This window comes from Microcaecilia unicolor, chromosome 1, assembly GCF_901765095.1.
Source record: "Microcaecilia unicolor chromosome 1, aMicUni1.1, whole genome shotgun sequence".
In the NCBI taxonomy this organism is placed as follows: Eukaryota; Metazoa; Chordata; class Amphibia; order Gymnophiona; family Siphonopidae; genus Microcaecilia; species Microcaecilia unicolor.
This window is the reverse complement of record NC_044031.1, coordinates 81,109,758-81,126,130: the sequence shown is the minus strand read 5'-3', so window position 1 is coordinate 81,126,130 and position 16,373 is coordinate 81,109,758. Positions and strand designations below refer to the sequence as shown.

The 16,373-nt window shown below is 41.8% G+C and overlaps 1 protein-coding gene across 2 annotated transcripts in view; it reads left to right on the top strand.

Annotated features, from left to right (window-relative positions):
* The window catches only part of ESYT2 (extended synaptotagmin 2), a 362,124-nt gene that overhangs the window by 273,993 nt on the left and 71,758 nt on the right, over positions 1-16,373 (top strand). For both annotated transcript variants that reach the window (XM_030198737.1, XM_030198732.1), the window contains 3 exons: positions 1,612-1,686; positions 3,827-3,913; positions 11,962-12,111. In XM_030198737.1, the coding sequence (XP_030054597.1) occupies positions 1,612-1,686; positions 3,827-3,913; positions 11,962-12,111 (312 nt within the window). The remainder of the gene's footprint in view (positions 1-1,611; positions 1,687-3,826; positions 3,914-11,961; positions 12,112-16,373) is intronic.

Genomic DNA, 16,373 nt, shown 5'->3' with positions numbered 1-16,373 from the left:
AGTGTTTAATAATCTGTTTTAGGATTTTTTTTTTGTCCTAGCTGGATTCCATTTTTAGTTGAGTACAATTCCAGTATTTGCTAACTGGTATGCCACAGCAGACCCACAAGTTCAGGGAAATCTGTCAGCCAAAGTCCAGAAGGAAGAAGAGTTGGAATGGGCAGAGCTGCCACTGTTGCAAACGGCCACAGCAAATTCTTCTTCCTCCTCTTTTCTCCCTCCCCTGCCCTCTCCAATAACTGCTGATCTGCTGCAGGCCTACAGGAGCTCCAGCAACCATGGGCAGGGAGAGCCAATGTTCAGTGCCTGTCTGCTGCCGTTTCCTCCTGTGCTGACTTTCCTCTTCTGTCAGGAGGATCATGTAGGGCTACTGAGTCTAATGAAAGTATGGGGCATTGTTGGTTTTCAGCTAAAGAAAGAGGCCAACAGAGAAGGAAGCAACGGTAGCAGGTAAATGCTGCTCACCACAGCTATCAGTTGGAGGCCGTGGGGAGCAGGATGTAAGAACAGATGATGGTGCCAGGGGGCATGGAGAGGGAAGCAGGTGATTGCCTAAGGGGCATTGTTGGAAGGAAGGGGCAGATGATTGCCCCAGGTGGCTGGAAAGAGAATGATGTAAAGGTGTGAGTAGAGGAGCGGTTATGGTGAGCCACAATGAAATAAATTCCATACCAGGAGTTACACAACACGAAGAAGGTTGGGAACCATTGTACTTTATAACATTTTCCTTCCCAGTCTGTTTCTTGCAGCGATGATTACATTAACTCAGCTGACACCACCACCACCACAACCTGAACATAATTGACTTAAATGATTTGCATTCCTAGAAGTTGCAAGGGCCGTGGAAAGTTAAGTTTAGATCTCCCATGCAGACTGGAAGAAAAAAAGTAGGACTGTACCAAATATTCGTGTTCAATTCGGCCTGAATAGTGCCCCCAATACATTGTTCGCATTCAGCCGAATAGTGATTTAAATTCGAATTTGAATAATTCAGGGCTCTACTGTGCTAAATTCTACTGACGTAAACACTTGATATCTGATTTCATGTTGCTTCTTTTATTATTTTTTATGTTAAAGTTCAATGTCCTTTATTCGTATTCAGTACTTGTATTAGGCAAAATAATATTTTTCATATGCTGTTCACTACAGCTCTAGAAAAAAGGAAGGAAGAACAGATAGGTCAAAGGCAAGCTCAGAGAATATTTATTTATTTATTATATTTGTATCCCGCACTTTCCTACTAAAAGCAGGCTCAATGCGGCTTACATAGTAATAGGTAACACAGAATTTTGTTATGTAAAGTAGGAAATTAAGTATAACATAATAGAAGGATGGATGGGTAGGTAGTTAGAATAATGCTGGCGAAGATCTATTTGATGGTATTCCATGGTGGGTCTGAAAATCCCTAGTCCATTGTAACTAGAATTTTTTAGCGGTCCCCAACCTAATAACAGAAGAATGCTGATTCCAGTAAAAGACCTTTTCAGGAAACGTTTTAATTCTAAAATGTTCATTTCTCAATTAAGAGAACTGGAGTAGATTTGAAGCAAAATGACTGCACACCATTAAAAGCATCATGAATAATATGGTTGCTTATTTTGTTTATGACAGTCAGGAAAGAAAGCAAGTGTCAACCCAAATCCATTCGTCCATCTTTCAGTGGGACGTCTGATGCAAGAAAGTAAGGTAAGTCCCTGTTAACTGGGTCCACACTAGGTAAGATGACTGGCTTGAATGATTTTCTGTTTTTTGTTTTGGAATTAGCTTATGCCTTTTTTAGTTGTAGTTCAAGGAGAGTATTTTTCTGCCCTCAGAGGGCTTATAATTTGTTTGTACCTGAGGCAGTGAAGGGTTAGTGACTTTTTTTCAAGATTACAAGGAGCCATAGTGGGATTTGAAACGGCTGCCCTGGCTCTCAGCCCTGCTGTTCTAACCATTAGGTCACTCCTCCACGCTTACTCTGATTTTTTTTTCTGGTGAGAGGCATGTTCTTGGTAATGCAGATATTATGAACTGGTTTCAGATGATTGTAAGTGTTTTTATGGACAAAACCATTTTGTTCTTATGAAAAAAGGTTTAGTAGAAACAAAGATACTAGCAGAAAAGGATCATATGGACCATCCAGTTATACCAAACTATACTGCTGTGATCTCCCTTCCTTCACCACTAAGGTTCATTTGCCTTTATCCCATATATGCTTAAATTCTGCCATGGTTTGGCTCCCATGACCTTTGCTGAAAATCTATTCCAAGTGACCACTGTCTGTTTCAGGCCAATAGAAGAACACAATTTACCTTTCCAGCAACAGTTTGTTTTGAAGGGTCCATCTATAAAGATATATTACAAACAGATGGATACACCCAAGCTTTGCTTGTTTTACCCAGAAGAAACAGATTGCTATGTGAGTATTGATTGGGGGGGGGGGGGGTACCAATAATGGTTATATGGGGTAAAATTTAGAGAGAAGTCAGAACACGTCCTAAGAAGCCTGTGTCTATGTATTCTTGGATGAAGTAGATTCTTGTCCTCAAAAGCTCATGCCTCAATTGTTTAACAAGGTGCCACCAGCCTCTTATTTCTGCTCTATCAGCTTATTTCAAGTCATGGAAAGCTTGCCCTTTATTCTCTTTCTCTTCAACAAGCAAGATATATGCCAGTAAAAACTCCTAATGTATGTTATAACATTCATTTCCTTCATTAACATCAATGAGAATTGTCCTTTACAGCTATGGCTGTTATTAGTAGAGAATGCTATAAAGCAGTGCTTCTCAACCCTCTCCTGGAGGGATACTTTGCCAGTTAGGTTTTTAGAATCATAACAATAAATATTGTCTCCAGTATATGTAAATAAATATTCAATGTATGTAAATTTATCTCATGCGTATTTAAAGTCCTAATTCTAAAAATCCATCTAAGTATGCCTCCAAGAAAGGGTTGAGAATCATTGCTACAGATCACCAATAGTTGAAATGCCCAAGGCTGCCACAGAGATCCCTGAGCTCCTCAAAGCCAGCTGAAGCAGACTCCTAAGCTCTTTGGATGATGGTAGCTATTCTGTTGTATTCCTAACCACCACTGGGGATCTTTAAATTTTTTTGTCACTATCCCAAGGTATACTTGATGCTTATACTACTTGTATTAGTCTTGTTGGTGTACTTGATTTACAAGATCACATGTTTGCAGCCTGTTTGCAGCCCCCTATAACAAGGAGTTTATAGGCTGATGTTTAAAGACAGCTAGGCACCTGACCTAGGTGCCTAAAGTTGGGTACATTTTGAGCTAAAGTCGCTAAGCTCTAGGCATCTAAAACCGATGCACCTAAATTCAGGCCTGCTATTATCTAGCCTACATCTAGGCATGTTAGTAATTAACCTAGCATTGATGCCTAGTTTAGTTCACTCTGTGTAATCTCACCTCTGATCCTGCTGACTTTTTTGTTCTTAAATTTAGGAGCCTAGTGAAAATTGATACTTAAATTTAGGTGCTTGGGGAGGGTTAAGAATTTTTCATTTAGGAAGATCTAGGTGTCAAGGTCTTTTGAATATCAGCCCTTTAATGTCTGAGACAAAATGACCTTGTTGAAGTCTCAGTGTTGATCAGTGTGGCAATAGTACAGATTAATTTGGAAGGGTAGTGGTCCTCTTTTTCATAAAGAACCTATCTTTGGATATTGGATTCTTCAGGATGAATTACCTTCACTTTCTTCAGGCTTTGCCTGTAAGATGTTATTTTATAGGGCAGTCTATGATTCTATTTATGCCAAAACCCAACTCTGCACTTGCAACATAAGTGAAATCGGAATGTATTTTATATTTTCTTTGCACAGATAAAATATAAGACAATTGAACCGATATGGGAAGAAAACTTCACTTTCCTCATTCACAATCCCAAAAGACAGACACTGGCGTTGGAGGTATTTGTTGTTCTTCTGTTGTTTATTTTTTAATGCTAAACTGTTTAAAGTGAAGTTCTTTCATTTTGCATGTAAGATGCTAGTGTCTTGCTCTGTCATTTCATATAGCAGCACTACCACCCTGTGGCCAAAGCTGTACTAACCTAGAAATCTTTCATACAGGTTTTCTAGCACCAATCCAGGTGAAGAAATTATAAATGAGTCAACCATCTGGCCCACTTAAATCAGCTCTAGGTTTAGTTAAAATTCCATGTTCCTGCAGTACCTCAGGGCTATTGTATCATTCTTATCCAGTTCTAATGACTGTCAACAGCTTGAAAGCAAGTTTAATCATGACCTCTCCTTGTTTGTTACCTCCATTATGATCCCATTCTTAGCTATTGCAGTGCAACTGGCCCATGATTGTTAAATAAACCATCACAAGGTTGCACAGGTTTCTCAGCACTATACCTTTGAGGATCTGTCGAAAATAAATCTCATGGGCTATCTGGTACTCAGTGCTCAAACATCTCAACTATGCCCTCCTTGTGACCCCCCCCCCCCCCCCCCCCCCCCCCCGTTGCCACCACTTATTTCTCCAAATCTGTGCCAGCACTAAATAAAATAGTGAACTCAAGGCCTTTGAGTCTCTGCACACCTTTGAGGGACGGTCCATCCCTTCTCTGTTGTAGAAAATGTTTCTGATAGAGGCAAGACCAACAGGGCCTTCAAGGTTCAAAGGCTCTATACTTGTTTCCTTTTTGTGTGCCACAGGTTTGGCAAAATACAGGGCCATGGCTGGAGAACAAGTAGACAAATTTCAAAAGAAAGAAATGAGGGAGATTGGAGGGGTGCCACAAAATCATGTTGCAAGGGGTGATAAGCTAGAAGGGAGATGGTGGAACACCTTCCTTCATTTAGAGAACTGGCCATTTAACCCTACTCTTTGTTTTCTTTCTTTTAACCAGTTTTAATCCATAACAGGACGTTGCCTTTTTTTTCCAATGGCTTTTTAATTTTGTTAGGAGTCTGTCATGAGGGATTTTGTCAAAAGCTTTCTGAAAATCTAGGTACACTACGTCAACTAACTCATCTTTAACTACATGTTAGTTTATGCCTTCAAAAAGTGTGGCAAATTGGTAAATTGGTGTTAGGTTGGCTACTTTCCAATTATCAGGTACCAGGGACAGGTTACTGATTACCAGTAGTAGATCTGCAATTTCATTTTTGAGTTCATTACCCTGGATGTATACCATGTATACCCTCCAGTCCAGGTGATGTACTTTCCTCCCTGAGTACTCATTTTACTCCTTGATGATCTAATGTTCTAATTGATTTCCTCACAGGTTTTCTACTTCTGATGTACCTGAAAACGTTTTTGGTGTGAATTTTTGCCTCGACTGTTTTCATTTGGATTCTTTTTCCATTTTCAGAAAGATCTTTTGACTGTAATAGCCTCATTCACCTAACCTTTTAACCATGCTAGCTGTTGTTTAGCCTTCTTTCCATCTTTTTTGATACGTGGAATATATATATATATATATATATATATATATATATATATATATATATATATATATATAAAATAGTGCAAACATACACATGTTTATATAAATGTACCCATGTCTGGGTGACCTCGGTATCCATGCTTCAGGCAGCCTAATTAATATTTTTTCCTTCACTGTGACCTCATAGAAGTGAGTTATAGATACCCTTGTAGCAATATGTAGCACTAGTCCCCAAGAATTACACACAGCATTGGTTGTCGGGACAATAAATTAACTGGGGGCCTTAGACTAATTGTATGTAATATATCTGTTGAATATTCTAGAAATTCAAAATTTTTTTAAAAATCCAGACATATTTACTGCTCTTCAGGACTGGAGTTAATGAAGCCAGCAAAAAGGGCAGCATTTCAGTAATATGGCTACTTAGCTGATACAACTAAGTAACCATATTATTAGCTGATAGGGGAAAGAGAGTTCCAGTGTTGGGGACCAAAGTATGAAAAACAGATATGTCTAGTACATTCTAATCAGTGGGTAAAAGAAGAGAGAACAGTTGATTCGCAAGTCGAAGGTGTCAAAATGGTTAGGAAAAATAGAATGGGATCCCAATGCAAAAAACTACTCTCTAGGAGTATCTTGAACTGGATTCTGAATACCAAAGGGAGCCAATGCGGTTCTTTTAGGACTGTTGTGATGTGGTCAAATCTCCCAGTTCCTGTGTGCAATCTTGTGGATATATTCTGTAATAAAGTTGGTGAATAGAGGAGTGCTTCAGGCTGTAATAGAGCTGTTCACTGCTCCCGTCTTCAGGCTATTTTGCCATTCTGCTTTCTTCTGTACTGCTCCTTTTCTTCAGAATTCCCTTCCGGTTGCTTTGCGTTCAGTGTTCACTCCCCCAAATTTAAAATTAGCTTTAAAAACCTACCTATTCACTCTAGCATTTCCTGATTTTTCAGATTTAGGAAGCTAATAATTCTAACCGTGTAGGAAAATTTTACACTGTGATGTTAGTATTTTGTAGTTGGTGTTTCCTTTATGTATATTCAGCCTCCAGTTCTGAAAGACCACAGATAAGTCTGCCTGGTTTTGCTTGTTTTTTGGCCATTATTTGTATAGATTCTATAGATTGATTTTGCAAGAAACAGTCCACAGGTTTTAAGTTTATGTGCTCTACTAAACTTGCTTGCTTATTGATTATCTTATTGATGTCTGTCAATCTGAACACTGGAATTAAGGCTGCTTGTACTCTGCAATGCTCTTTCCCTCTGATCCAAAAGTGTGCTGAAGCCCCCACCTCCCTTCCCGCACCTGGTTTCCTCTAAACAGTTTTGAATTGCCTAGGTGTGGTTTAAGATTCTGCTTGAGGGAACTGGAGCCTCCCATGAGGTCTTTTGAATCCAGCCTCCAGTACTGAAAGACCACAGTTAAGTCTGCCTGGTTTTGCTTGGTTTTTGGCCATTATTTGCATAGATTCTACAGATTGATTTGGCAGGAAACAGTCCACAAGTTTTAAGTTTAGGCCCACCCACCCCATGATTTACACTTCCTAAATAGCCTTCCCAACTACACTAATTATCACAAATTTATTCCACCCAAATTACAACTGTTTCTGAAAGTAAACCATTCATCAACACATTTTACCTTGGCTTATATTCTGTCTGATTGTAAGTGTATGATTACACATATGCACTAGCACTGTACAGACAATGTCTTATATCTCGACCGATGATTGTGCATAGTCTAACACTAATCCCTGTTCAGAACTGTAGTACTGGTGAAATGTGAACATTTGATGATATCTCGTAAATACCCTAGTTTCTCTCAATTGTGTATACATTGATGCTACCACCAACCAACCCTCTTATCCTTATCATCTTCAAGTCTTTGCTTAAAACCCACCTCTTCAATGCTGCTTTCGGCACCTAACTCTCACCTTTCAGGAAATCCAGACTGCCCCAATTTGACTGCCACTATCGGACTGACTGTTCACTTGTCCATTAGATTGTAAGCTCTTTGAGCAGAGACTGTCCTTTATGTTAAATTGTACAGCGCTACGTAACCCTAGTAGCGCTTTAGAAATGTTAAGTAGTAGTAGTAGTTATCCCATCAGTACACAGTGTAACTATCCATTCATAGTCCCATTCTCCCATTCCTCTACCTTCCTATACCCCCATCCCCCCCAGACCAGTAAGCCCAAACCTCCCTCATCTAACCTACAGAAAGACACTTACCCTTCATAGCTCTCCTCTCCTTACCCCCACCCCAGCCAAGTCAAGCCACCCCAGCCAAGTCAACAAAAACAACACACGCCATAGTTTCTACTCTCCTATGCCCAATCCAACCAAGCCTACAAGAACAACCCACTCTACCCCCACCTAACCCACCCTTAACCCGCACACACCTTAACCAACCCCTTCCATCCTCACCCCAACTGACCCTCCACGCACATATCCCCTATCCAATCAGAAACATTTCACCAACATGCTGTTCCTAAAAATAATTATCATTATCCATGCACTCACTATTATTCATGCAACTCTTAACACCCCCCCCAACAGAAATCAACATGATACCAGTTCTTCACCATCACTCAAGAACACCCAAATCAATCACATCCCCACGAAACAGCAACAACCACAGAAACCCACCAACGCCCAGACATCCATCCTCAAAAACAGAAACAATCCCACCTAAGTCTAAAACACCTAAAACGAGACAACTTATCAAAATCCGCCCTTCACTCCAGACTGCCGAACCACACCTACCTGTCCGAGTGGGATACATCAATGCAAGATCAGCAGTTAATAAATCCGAAATCATCACAGACTGGATTACATCTGACAACCTCAACCTACTCTTCATCACAGAAACCTGGGTCCGAAACTCAAAAGATCCCATCATAAATGATCTATGCCCCCCTCACTATAAAATATCACACTGGCCTAGAAAAGACAAAAGAGGCGGAGGCATTGCACTCATTTACAGATCCAAATTCTCTGGAGAACCCATCTCTGAGTCCATTTCACCACAGCTCGAGATTGCTTCAACAACTCCAATATATTATTAATTGGAGACTTGAACCTTCATCTAGAAGACTCCAACTCTGCCCACACTCGGGAATGTAAAGACTTCCTCCAACTATGTGACTTCAACCTCCCTCCAATGCAACCAACTCACTTCAAAGGACCCACAAACACTCCACAGACAAAACTTCCTCTTATCAGACATCCACTGGTCTGCTTCCCCCTGGTCTGACCATCACAAAGCGACCCTGTCTATACAATGGCAAAAAAAGACCAGCCTAGAACACATGATCCCATAACAATTAGCACCAGAGGACGAATAGACAAAGAAACTTTCTGGCAACAAATCTATGACAACGACTGGTCAACAGATCCAAACTCAAAACACTGGTTCACGGAATGGGATAATAGGTGCAGCCTTATTCTAGATGAAATCGCTCCAATACACTCCAAAACTCTACGTAGATGAAACCCTTCACCATGGTTTAACGGCGAATTAAAAAATCTAAAGACACAAACCAGAAAACTTGGAGCAAATCAAAAAAAACTTTCACCCTTAATGCATGGAAGCAGACACAAAAGAACTACAAAAATGCCATTAAACGAGCCAAAAGATCATATTATACAAAACAAATTACATCCACCGGAACAGACATAAAAAAACAATATCAAATTATAAAGAATCTGCTCAACACCGATCCAGTCACAATTTCATCCTCAAACTGTCCATCTGCCGACCAGCTGGCCAAATACTTTAACGACAAAATTATCAATCTGTGCAACACAATTCCCCAAGATGATGCCAGCATCGACAGTTTCCTTGACGAACTGGACCCCAACATGGACGAAATCCCGGTAGACCGCTCCTGGACAAACTTCATCCTCCTCACCACTGAGGAAATTTTCACAGTATTATCCAAACTCTCCAAGTCAAACTGCCACCTGGACCCCTGCCCTAACTACCTAATGAAAAATGCGCCAGCATGATTCATTACAGACCTCACCACCCACTTAAACTTCCTTCTTCAAAAGGGCTCCTTCCCCACCGAGCACGGAAACATACTAATCACACCAATACCAAAAAACCCCAAGAAACCTGCAAACGACATCACCAATTACCGCCCTGTGGCCTCCATCCCTCTACTGATCAAACTAATGGAAAACAGAGTAACCTCCCAACTCGACGAATTTATACAAAAATTCTCCATACTGCATGAGTCGCAATCGGGCTTTAGGCCTGCACACAGCACTGAAACGGTACTATTCACCTTAATATCCAGGTTCAAACAAGAAATATCATTCGGAAACAACATACTTCTCCTGCAGTTTGACTTATCTAGCGCATTTGACATGGTAAATCATGACGTTCTTACAAAACTACTGGACAAACTAGGGATCGGCAGAAACATCATTAAATGGATAAAAAGTTTCATCACCACAAGATCCTACCACGTCAAATCAACCACAACAATCTTGTCGGCGTGGTCATCAAAATGCAGAGTTCCCCAAGGATCGCCTCTATCCCTGATCCTCTTCAATCTTATGATGATCCCCTTGGCCAAGACCCTATCTAAACATGGACTAAACCCCTTCATTTATGCAGTTGACGTTACCATATTCATCCCTTTCCAATCCAACCTAGCAGATATCTCCGATAAAATAATCACTGGTATGAACATCTTAGCCTCCTGGGCTAACGCTTTTAAGATGAAAATGAATAAGGAGAGAAAACAATGCCTAATCCTCTCATCCCAATACTCTACACTCCTCCCAACTACCCTGATTACTCCTGATGTCTCAATCCCCATATCCGACAATCTAAAAATCCTAGGAGTAACATTAGACAATCACCTAACTCTGGAAACTCATGCAAAAGCCATGACGAAGAAGATGTTCAACATGATGTGGTTGCTGAAACGAGTAAAACCATATCTCCCCCTAAAAACTTTCTGCAACTTGGTACAATCCACTGTACTTACCCACGCTGACTACTGCAACAGCATTTTCATTGGCTGTAAGGCCCAAATCCTGAAAAAATCCAGACCGCCCAGAACACGGCAGCCAGACTCATTTTTGGTAAATCACGATTTGAAAGCGCAACACCTCTTCATGAAAAACTCCATTGGCTCCCTGTCAACGAACAAATAAACTTCAAAGTCCAATCACTGATTCACAAGATTATCTACAGAGAATCTCCAAGCTACATGACCAACCTGATTGACTTACCAGCTAGAAACGGATCAAAATCCTCTCGAACATATCTCAATCTACACCTTCCCAACTGCAAAGGTCTCAAGTACAAAATGTACTACGCATCCAATTTCTCCGTTACAGGCAGCCAATTCTGGAATGCCTTACCAAGACTCATTCGAACAGTTAGCGACCATCTATCATTCCGGAAGTTGCTAAAAACTTACCTCTTCAAGCAAGCCTACCCATATGACCAGACTTAATCTATGAACCCACTCTACACCACTCCTACCTCTCCTAACCCTACATCCCCTGCCCATTTCACCTATCTCAACCTATTTCCTAACAACCACATCATACCTCTACTATTGCTACAGCTGTGTTCTTTCTGTGATACTATGTAATTCCATACTATGTAAGCTGCACTGAGCCTGCTACCGAGCGGGAAAGAGCAAGGTATAAATGCAACAAATAAAATAAATAAATAAATAAATAAATATATAGCCTTCCATTTTTTTCATCCTATCCTTTTCTGTTTTTGTAGTTCTTTTCATCTTTCCCTTTAGATTGTACACTGCTTTGATTTTGAGAAAGGCAGTTAAGCAAATGCTCAGTAAACTAAACAATAGTCCAGTCTACTTAATGTGAATATTTTTTAAGTCTGGGAAGCTTAAAAATGGGGTGACTACAGTCTTTGGCACAAAGCAAAGGAGGGTTGCTCGAGAACAAAATTGATTTCGAGGTCTAAGAATAGAATGAGTCATTTTTTTAAACCCAGGGAAAGTGATATAATAAGCAATTGTAGAGTTCTGATGGATGGGGTGACATTTGGAAGGGGCAACTGGCAAGATACCTAAATTGCCTGAAATGTGTCTATATAGTTGAATATAGGATAATTATGAAAGCTATTTAAATGGGTAAAGCAGTGTTTTATCCACAAAAGCTCCTTTTGTAAAAATTGCCTGGATAAATTTATACACAGAATTTTAACTGCACTAGGTGAAGTCATTTCCAGGGATGAGGGAAAAAGTGGAGTTTGCTCTTGTGCACACACTTTAGGATTTTGAAAAATATGTGTATGTTTTACCTCAGAAAAACTGTGCACCAAATAGCAGCTGTAAATGACTGCAGATAGTTTTTCTGGGTTGATTTTCAACGTGTAAGTACACGCATGCTTTCATTTTTTAAAAAGTCACATGTTTTTCACTAATTTGGGCAGTTATTAAATCATCCCCATAGAGCATGATGAAATCCCTTCAAAAAGGTTGTTTGCGACTCTCTTTTTTTTCCTTTCTCTGTCTCCTCAAGCTGAGTTGCCCTTATTCTTTTTTTTTTTTTTTTTTTGCAGGTGAAGGATGACTTTCATCATACCTCTGTGGGTCAACTCAGCATTCCTCTCACTCAGCTGCTCGCCAGTGAAGAAATGACGCTGAATCAGCGGTTCCAGCTTAGTAACTCAGGGCCAAATAGTACACTAAAAATGAAGATTTCTCTCAGGGTATTTTATAGTCTTTCTGTTCTGTTTGATTTTCTGAGGATGAGGTATGACCACTGAAGGTGGAGGGACCCTCAAAACCTACGTAAAGACTTTGTAACTACATACGTCTCCCTGGGTTATTGAAAGAGCCAGACCATCCTACTCCTTTTTTGCTGATTTCCTAACTGAAACAGTACATTGGACCCAGATTACATTAACACAGGATGGCACAGTGTGAGACATCTTTATGTGCAAGAAAATGGAGATCAATCCTCCTAAGTAGAGAGTCAGCTAGATTCCATAAGGGGGAAATTCCTGTCCCCCAGCAGCCTGTGAATTTAGGTGTCCTAAAAAGTGAATGGCCCTAGGGGAAGGTAGCACTGTGTTTTTAGCATTAGGCAATTAACGTAGGCATCCAATAGAAAGCCTCAGTCTAGATGCTTAGAGTTTGACTAGATTTAAATTCATTTTCAGCCTCAGACATATCTGTTTTTGGTCTGGCAACAAATGAACTTAAATTTAGGGCCTGATTTATTAAGCCTGTATCTATGGGGAAACAGTATTAGTAAATTTAGGGGACAATTTTATAAGGCATTTCTGCTCATTAAACAGCATTTTACATGTAGAAATTGCCTTTTATACAATTGCCTAAACTTGTGTATATGCATATGTTTATCTGACCTGCATAGAGACATTTCTAGGGGGTGGTTTACACTGATATGCATGATAAAGTGCACACATTAAATAAAATGGCAAATTGGTTCATACCCAAGAGCAGATGTGGGTGCTTTCTTTGGGTTAATTTTCAAAGGAAAAGCATGCAGGTACTTTTCCTATTAAAAATGTTGTAATTATATGCATCTGTGCCACAGAAGTTAAGTAGCATGTTATATTACCCTCTTTATCATCCAAAATCTGAGCTACAGTATCAGGCTCAGAATCAGCTACTTGTTATGTATTTTGTGAAATTTAGAGATGCGATAGCATCCTGCGCAAAAGTGCATCTCCCCAGGATAACGTGGAACAATCCAACCTAAATACCTGTTTTGCACAGGCCAAATATCTCTAGATGTTGATTTATACATGCAGTTCAGAACTTTTATAGAATAATGGGAAAGGGAAATGGGACTTGATATACCGCCTTTCTGAGGTTTTTGCAAAGCGGTTTACATATATTCAGGTACTTATTTTGTACCAGGGGCAATGGAGGGTTAAGTGACTTGCCCAGAGTCACAAGGAGCTGCAGTGGGAATCGAACTCAGTTCCCCAAGATCAAAGTCCACTGCACTAACCACTAGGCTACTCCTCCACTATTAGGCTAAACCTCCAAAAAGGAACAATTACTATACGTGCCTTTTGGGTTTTTTTTTATTTTGGTCTCTTACAAAGGTGGACATTACAAGCTGGTCCCACAAAGCTAGCTGTCTGGGTCAGGAGCTTAGCACTAAGGGCACCTCTTACCAAGCTGCGGTAAAAGGGGCCCTGTGGTAGCGTCAGTGCATACATTTGCCGCACACTGAGGCCCCTTTTACCGCAGTGGGTAAAAGGCAAAAAAAAGGAAATTGCTCTGCAGTAAGTGTCATCTTGCTGCATGCCCATTTCCGGGGGGGAGGGGGGGTGCCCTTTCATCTATTTAGGAGTCAGTAAGAGCTCCCATGCTAACATGGCAGTAAGCCCCCAATGCAAAAAAAAATTCTATCGCACCAGAAATGGCGCGTGCTGGGGGAGGCACTACCGCCCACTCCTGTGATAGGCCGGCGGTAGTGCCAGATTGGCAGGTGCCAACGCCATGGTAGCTCCACCACAGCGTTGAAAAAGGGCCCCTATGTTTCCTTTCCATAGATGAGGCAGGACACTAGAGTATTATTTATATGCTTTATTTACAGCTTTTATGATATGATACAGTACTTATATTGTGCCAACTCCTGGTTAAAGGTGAAAGCAAATTACAAAAAAATAAAAATTGTAAGAAGTACAAAATATTATTATAAATACTTTCTAAGTTTTCAAACCTTATTGAAAAACATAATAGGAAGATACAGTTCTCAGCTCAATGGACAAGGAACACCAGGAACGCCGGAAAAAGAAGGAAAATACGTAAGGCGTGATTCTCCAGCTAGAGATAGGTTAGGTAAAGATGGAAAATAAAATAGGCCAATCAGGTAGTCCAGGCTTAAACCTTTGAATATTTTAAAAACCAAGCATGCCAGTTTAAAAAATAATATGAGTATAAATCGGTAACCAATAAATTAGATTAAAGAAGGGGTAGCCGTGGGTTTTGTTGGTGTTTTTATTTTTAATTACATTGCAGAGGAATGGTATGTGACCTTATTTACCATGTAAGTTAACACCCACACTCAATGCCTTTCTGCATTGCTCATTCAGTAACCTGCACTTTAACCCCATAGTAACTGAACTGTTTGGCTCGTAGTAGCTTTTTGCATCAGCCTGTCAATCTTATGAAAATAGAGTGGGATTTTGGGCAGTACATAGCTCAAACTCACCGTGGGCTGTGTGGTACAGATATTAAATGAAATAACAATTATAGAGGTATGCCAGAACCAAGTCTGAAAAAAAGGTAGAGAGAGATTGTATACTGGGGAAATAGGAGACCACGACTGGCCCCCGGGCCTTGCAATGAAAAATACTTTCCATATCATCAAGCTGATCAATCCATAGACTGGTGGGTTGTGTCCATCTACCAGCAGGTGGAGATAGAGAGCAAACTTTTGCCTCCCTATATGTGGTCATGTGCTGCCGGAAACTCCCCAGTATGTTCTCTATCTCAGCAGGTGGTGGTCACACACAGCAGCAGCTCTGGCTAGGCCTCCAAGCCTAATCCTTAGGTTTTGTTGAGGCCTGGGGTTGAGGGCTCTTTTGAGCAAGTGCAAACCTGGTGGTGCCAGGTCCCTCCTTTTCTCCCCCCTCCCGCTGGCTCCGTTTAAAAAAAAAAAAAAAAAAAAAAATATTTTTAAACGTCTTTAAAGGCGTTTAATTCGACGTTTCTTTAAACGTTCATTGCAGCTACTCACTGGGACACCAGTTCGTTACAGCTCGGAGCGGCAAGCAGGTAATTTTACCTTTTTATAGCGGGCAGGGGGTTCCCCGATTCTTCTCCTCGTGGCAATGGCGTCGGAGGGCGAGGGCGCAAAGGGTCGCTCCCCGGATCGCTGGAGCGCTTCTAGAGGGGATGCGGGGGTTTTACAACCTGATTCGCCCTTGATGGGTGATAGTTTAGTGACCGATGAATGTCCCGGTCGTTCCTCCGGCGTGGCGGTTTTTTCCCGCCATAAACGCCCATCCCCCGCTCCTCGCCTCCGCCATCTTGGCCGGCCACGCGGCTCGGACGGCTTCTTCGGGGCCGCCCTTGAGGTTGGAGACATTAATGCCATGAACGCCCTTAATTTGGGCGACGGCACAAAAGCGGCTAAAGTTAAGCGCCGTTCTTCCCGCGCGGCTCCTTCACGGAGTTCGCGCCGGACGCCATTTTGGATGCGCAGCATGTCTCTCCCCCGCTATTGCGAGCGCCGGTTGAGAGTGCGTCTAGGGCTGTTGCCCAGGCTGCGGAAGTGCACAGTCTGGGGGGTTTCTCCCCCGAGTTTGTTTTGCTGCTGCATCAGGCTTTCCTCATGCAAAACGCTGCCCCTGCTCCCTCTTCTGATAAAGAGGTTGAGGTTCCCAGAGGTAAACGCCCTCGGGTTGATTTCCAGGCCTTGGAGGACTTTTGTCTCCTCCGATGTAGATGAGGGCAGCGTGTCTGAGGTCTCCCAACGATCCTTTGCGGATTCCTTGGAGGAGATAGATCCCCGCTCGGATGGAGCGGATGACCCCTCTGCAGCGCGGCTTTTTAGCCCAGAGGATTTGCCCAACCTGTTGTTACAGGCCATGGACACTTTGAAGATTTCCTCTCCGGAGGACGTCTCTCCCTCAGCCCCTGTTGGCTCTGCCATTATGCTGGGGACGAAGCGCCCGCCTAGAACCTTCCACGTGCATGATGCCATGCACACCTTAATTGCGGCTCAATGGGATGTCCCGGAAACGAGCCTTAAAGTGGCTAGGGCTATGTCCCGCCTCTATCCTTTGGCTGTGAGTGAACGTGAGGCCTATCTGTGGCCTACCGTGGATTCTTTAATCACTGCGGTGACTAAGAAAACGGCGTTGCCGGTGGAAGGTGGCACGGCCCTAAAGGACGCCCAAGACAGAAGATTGGAGGCGGCCTTAAGGTCGTCCTTGGAGGCAGCTGCTTTAAGTTTGCAGGCCTCAGTTTGCGGCTCCTATGTGGC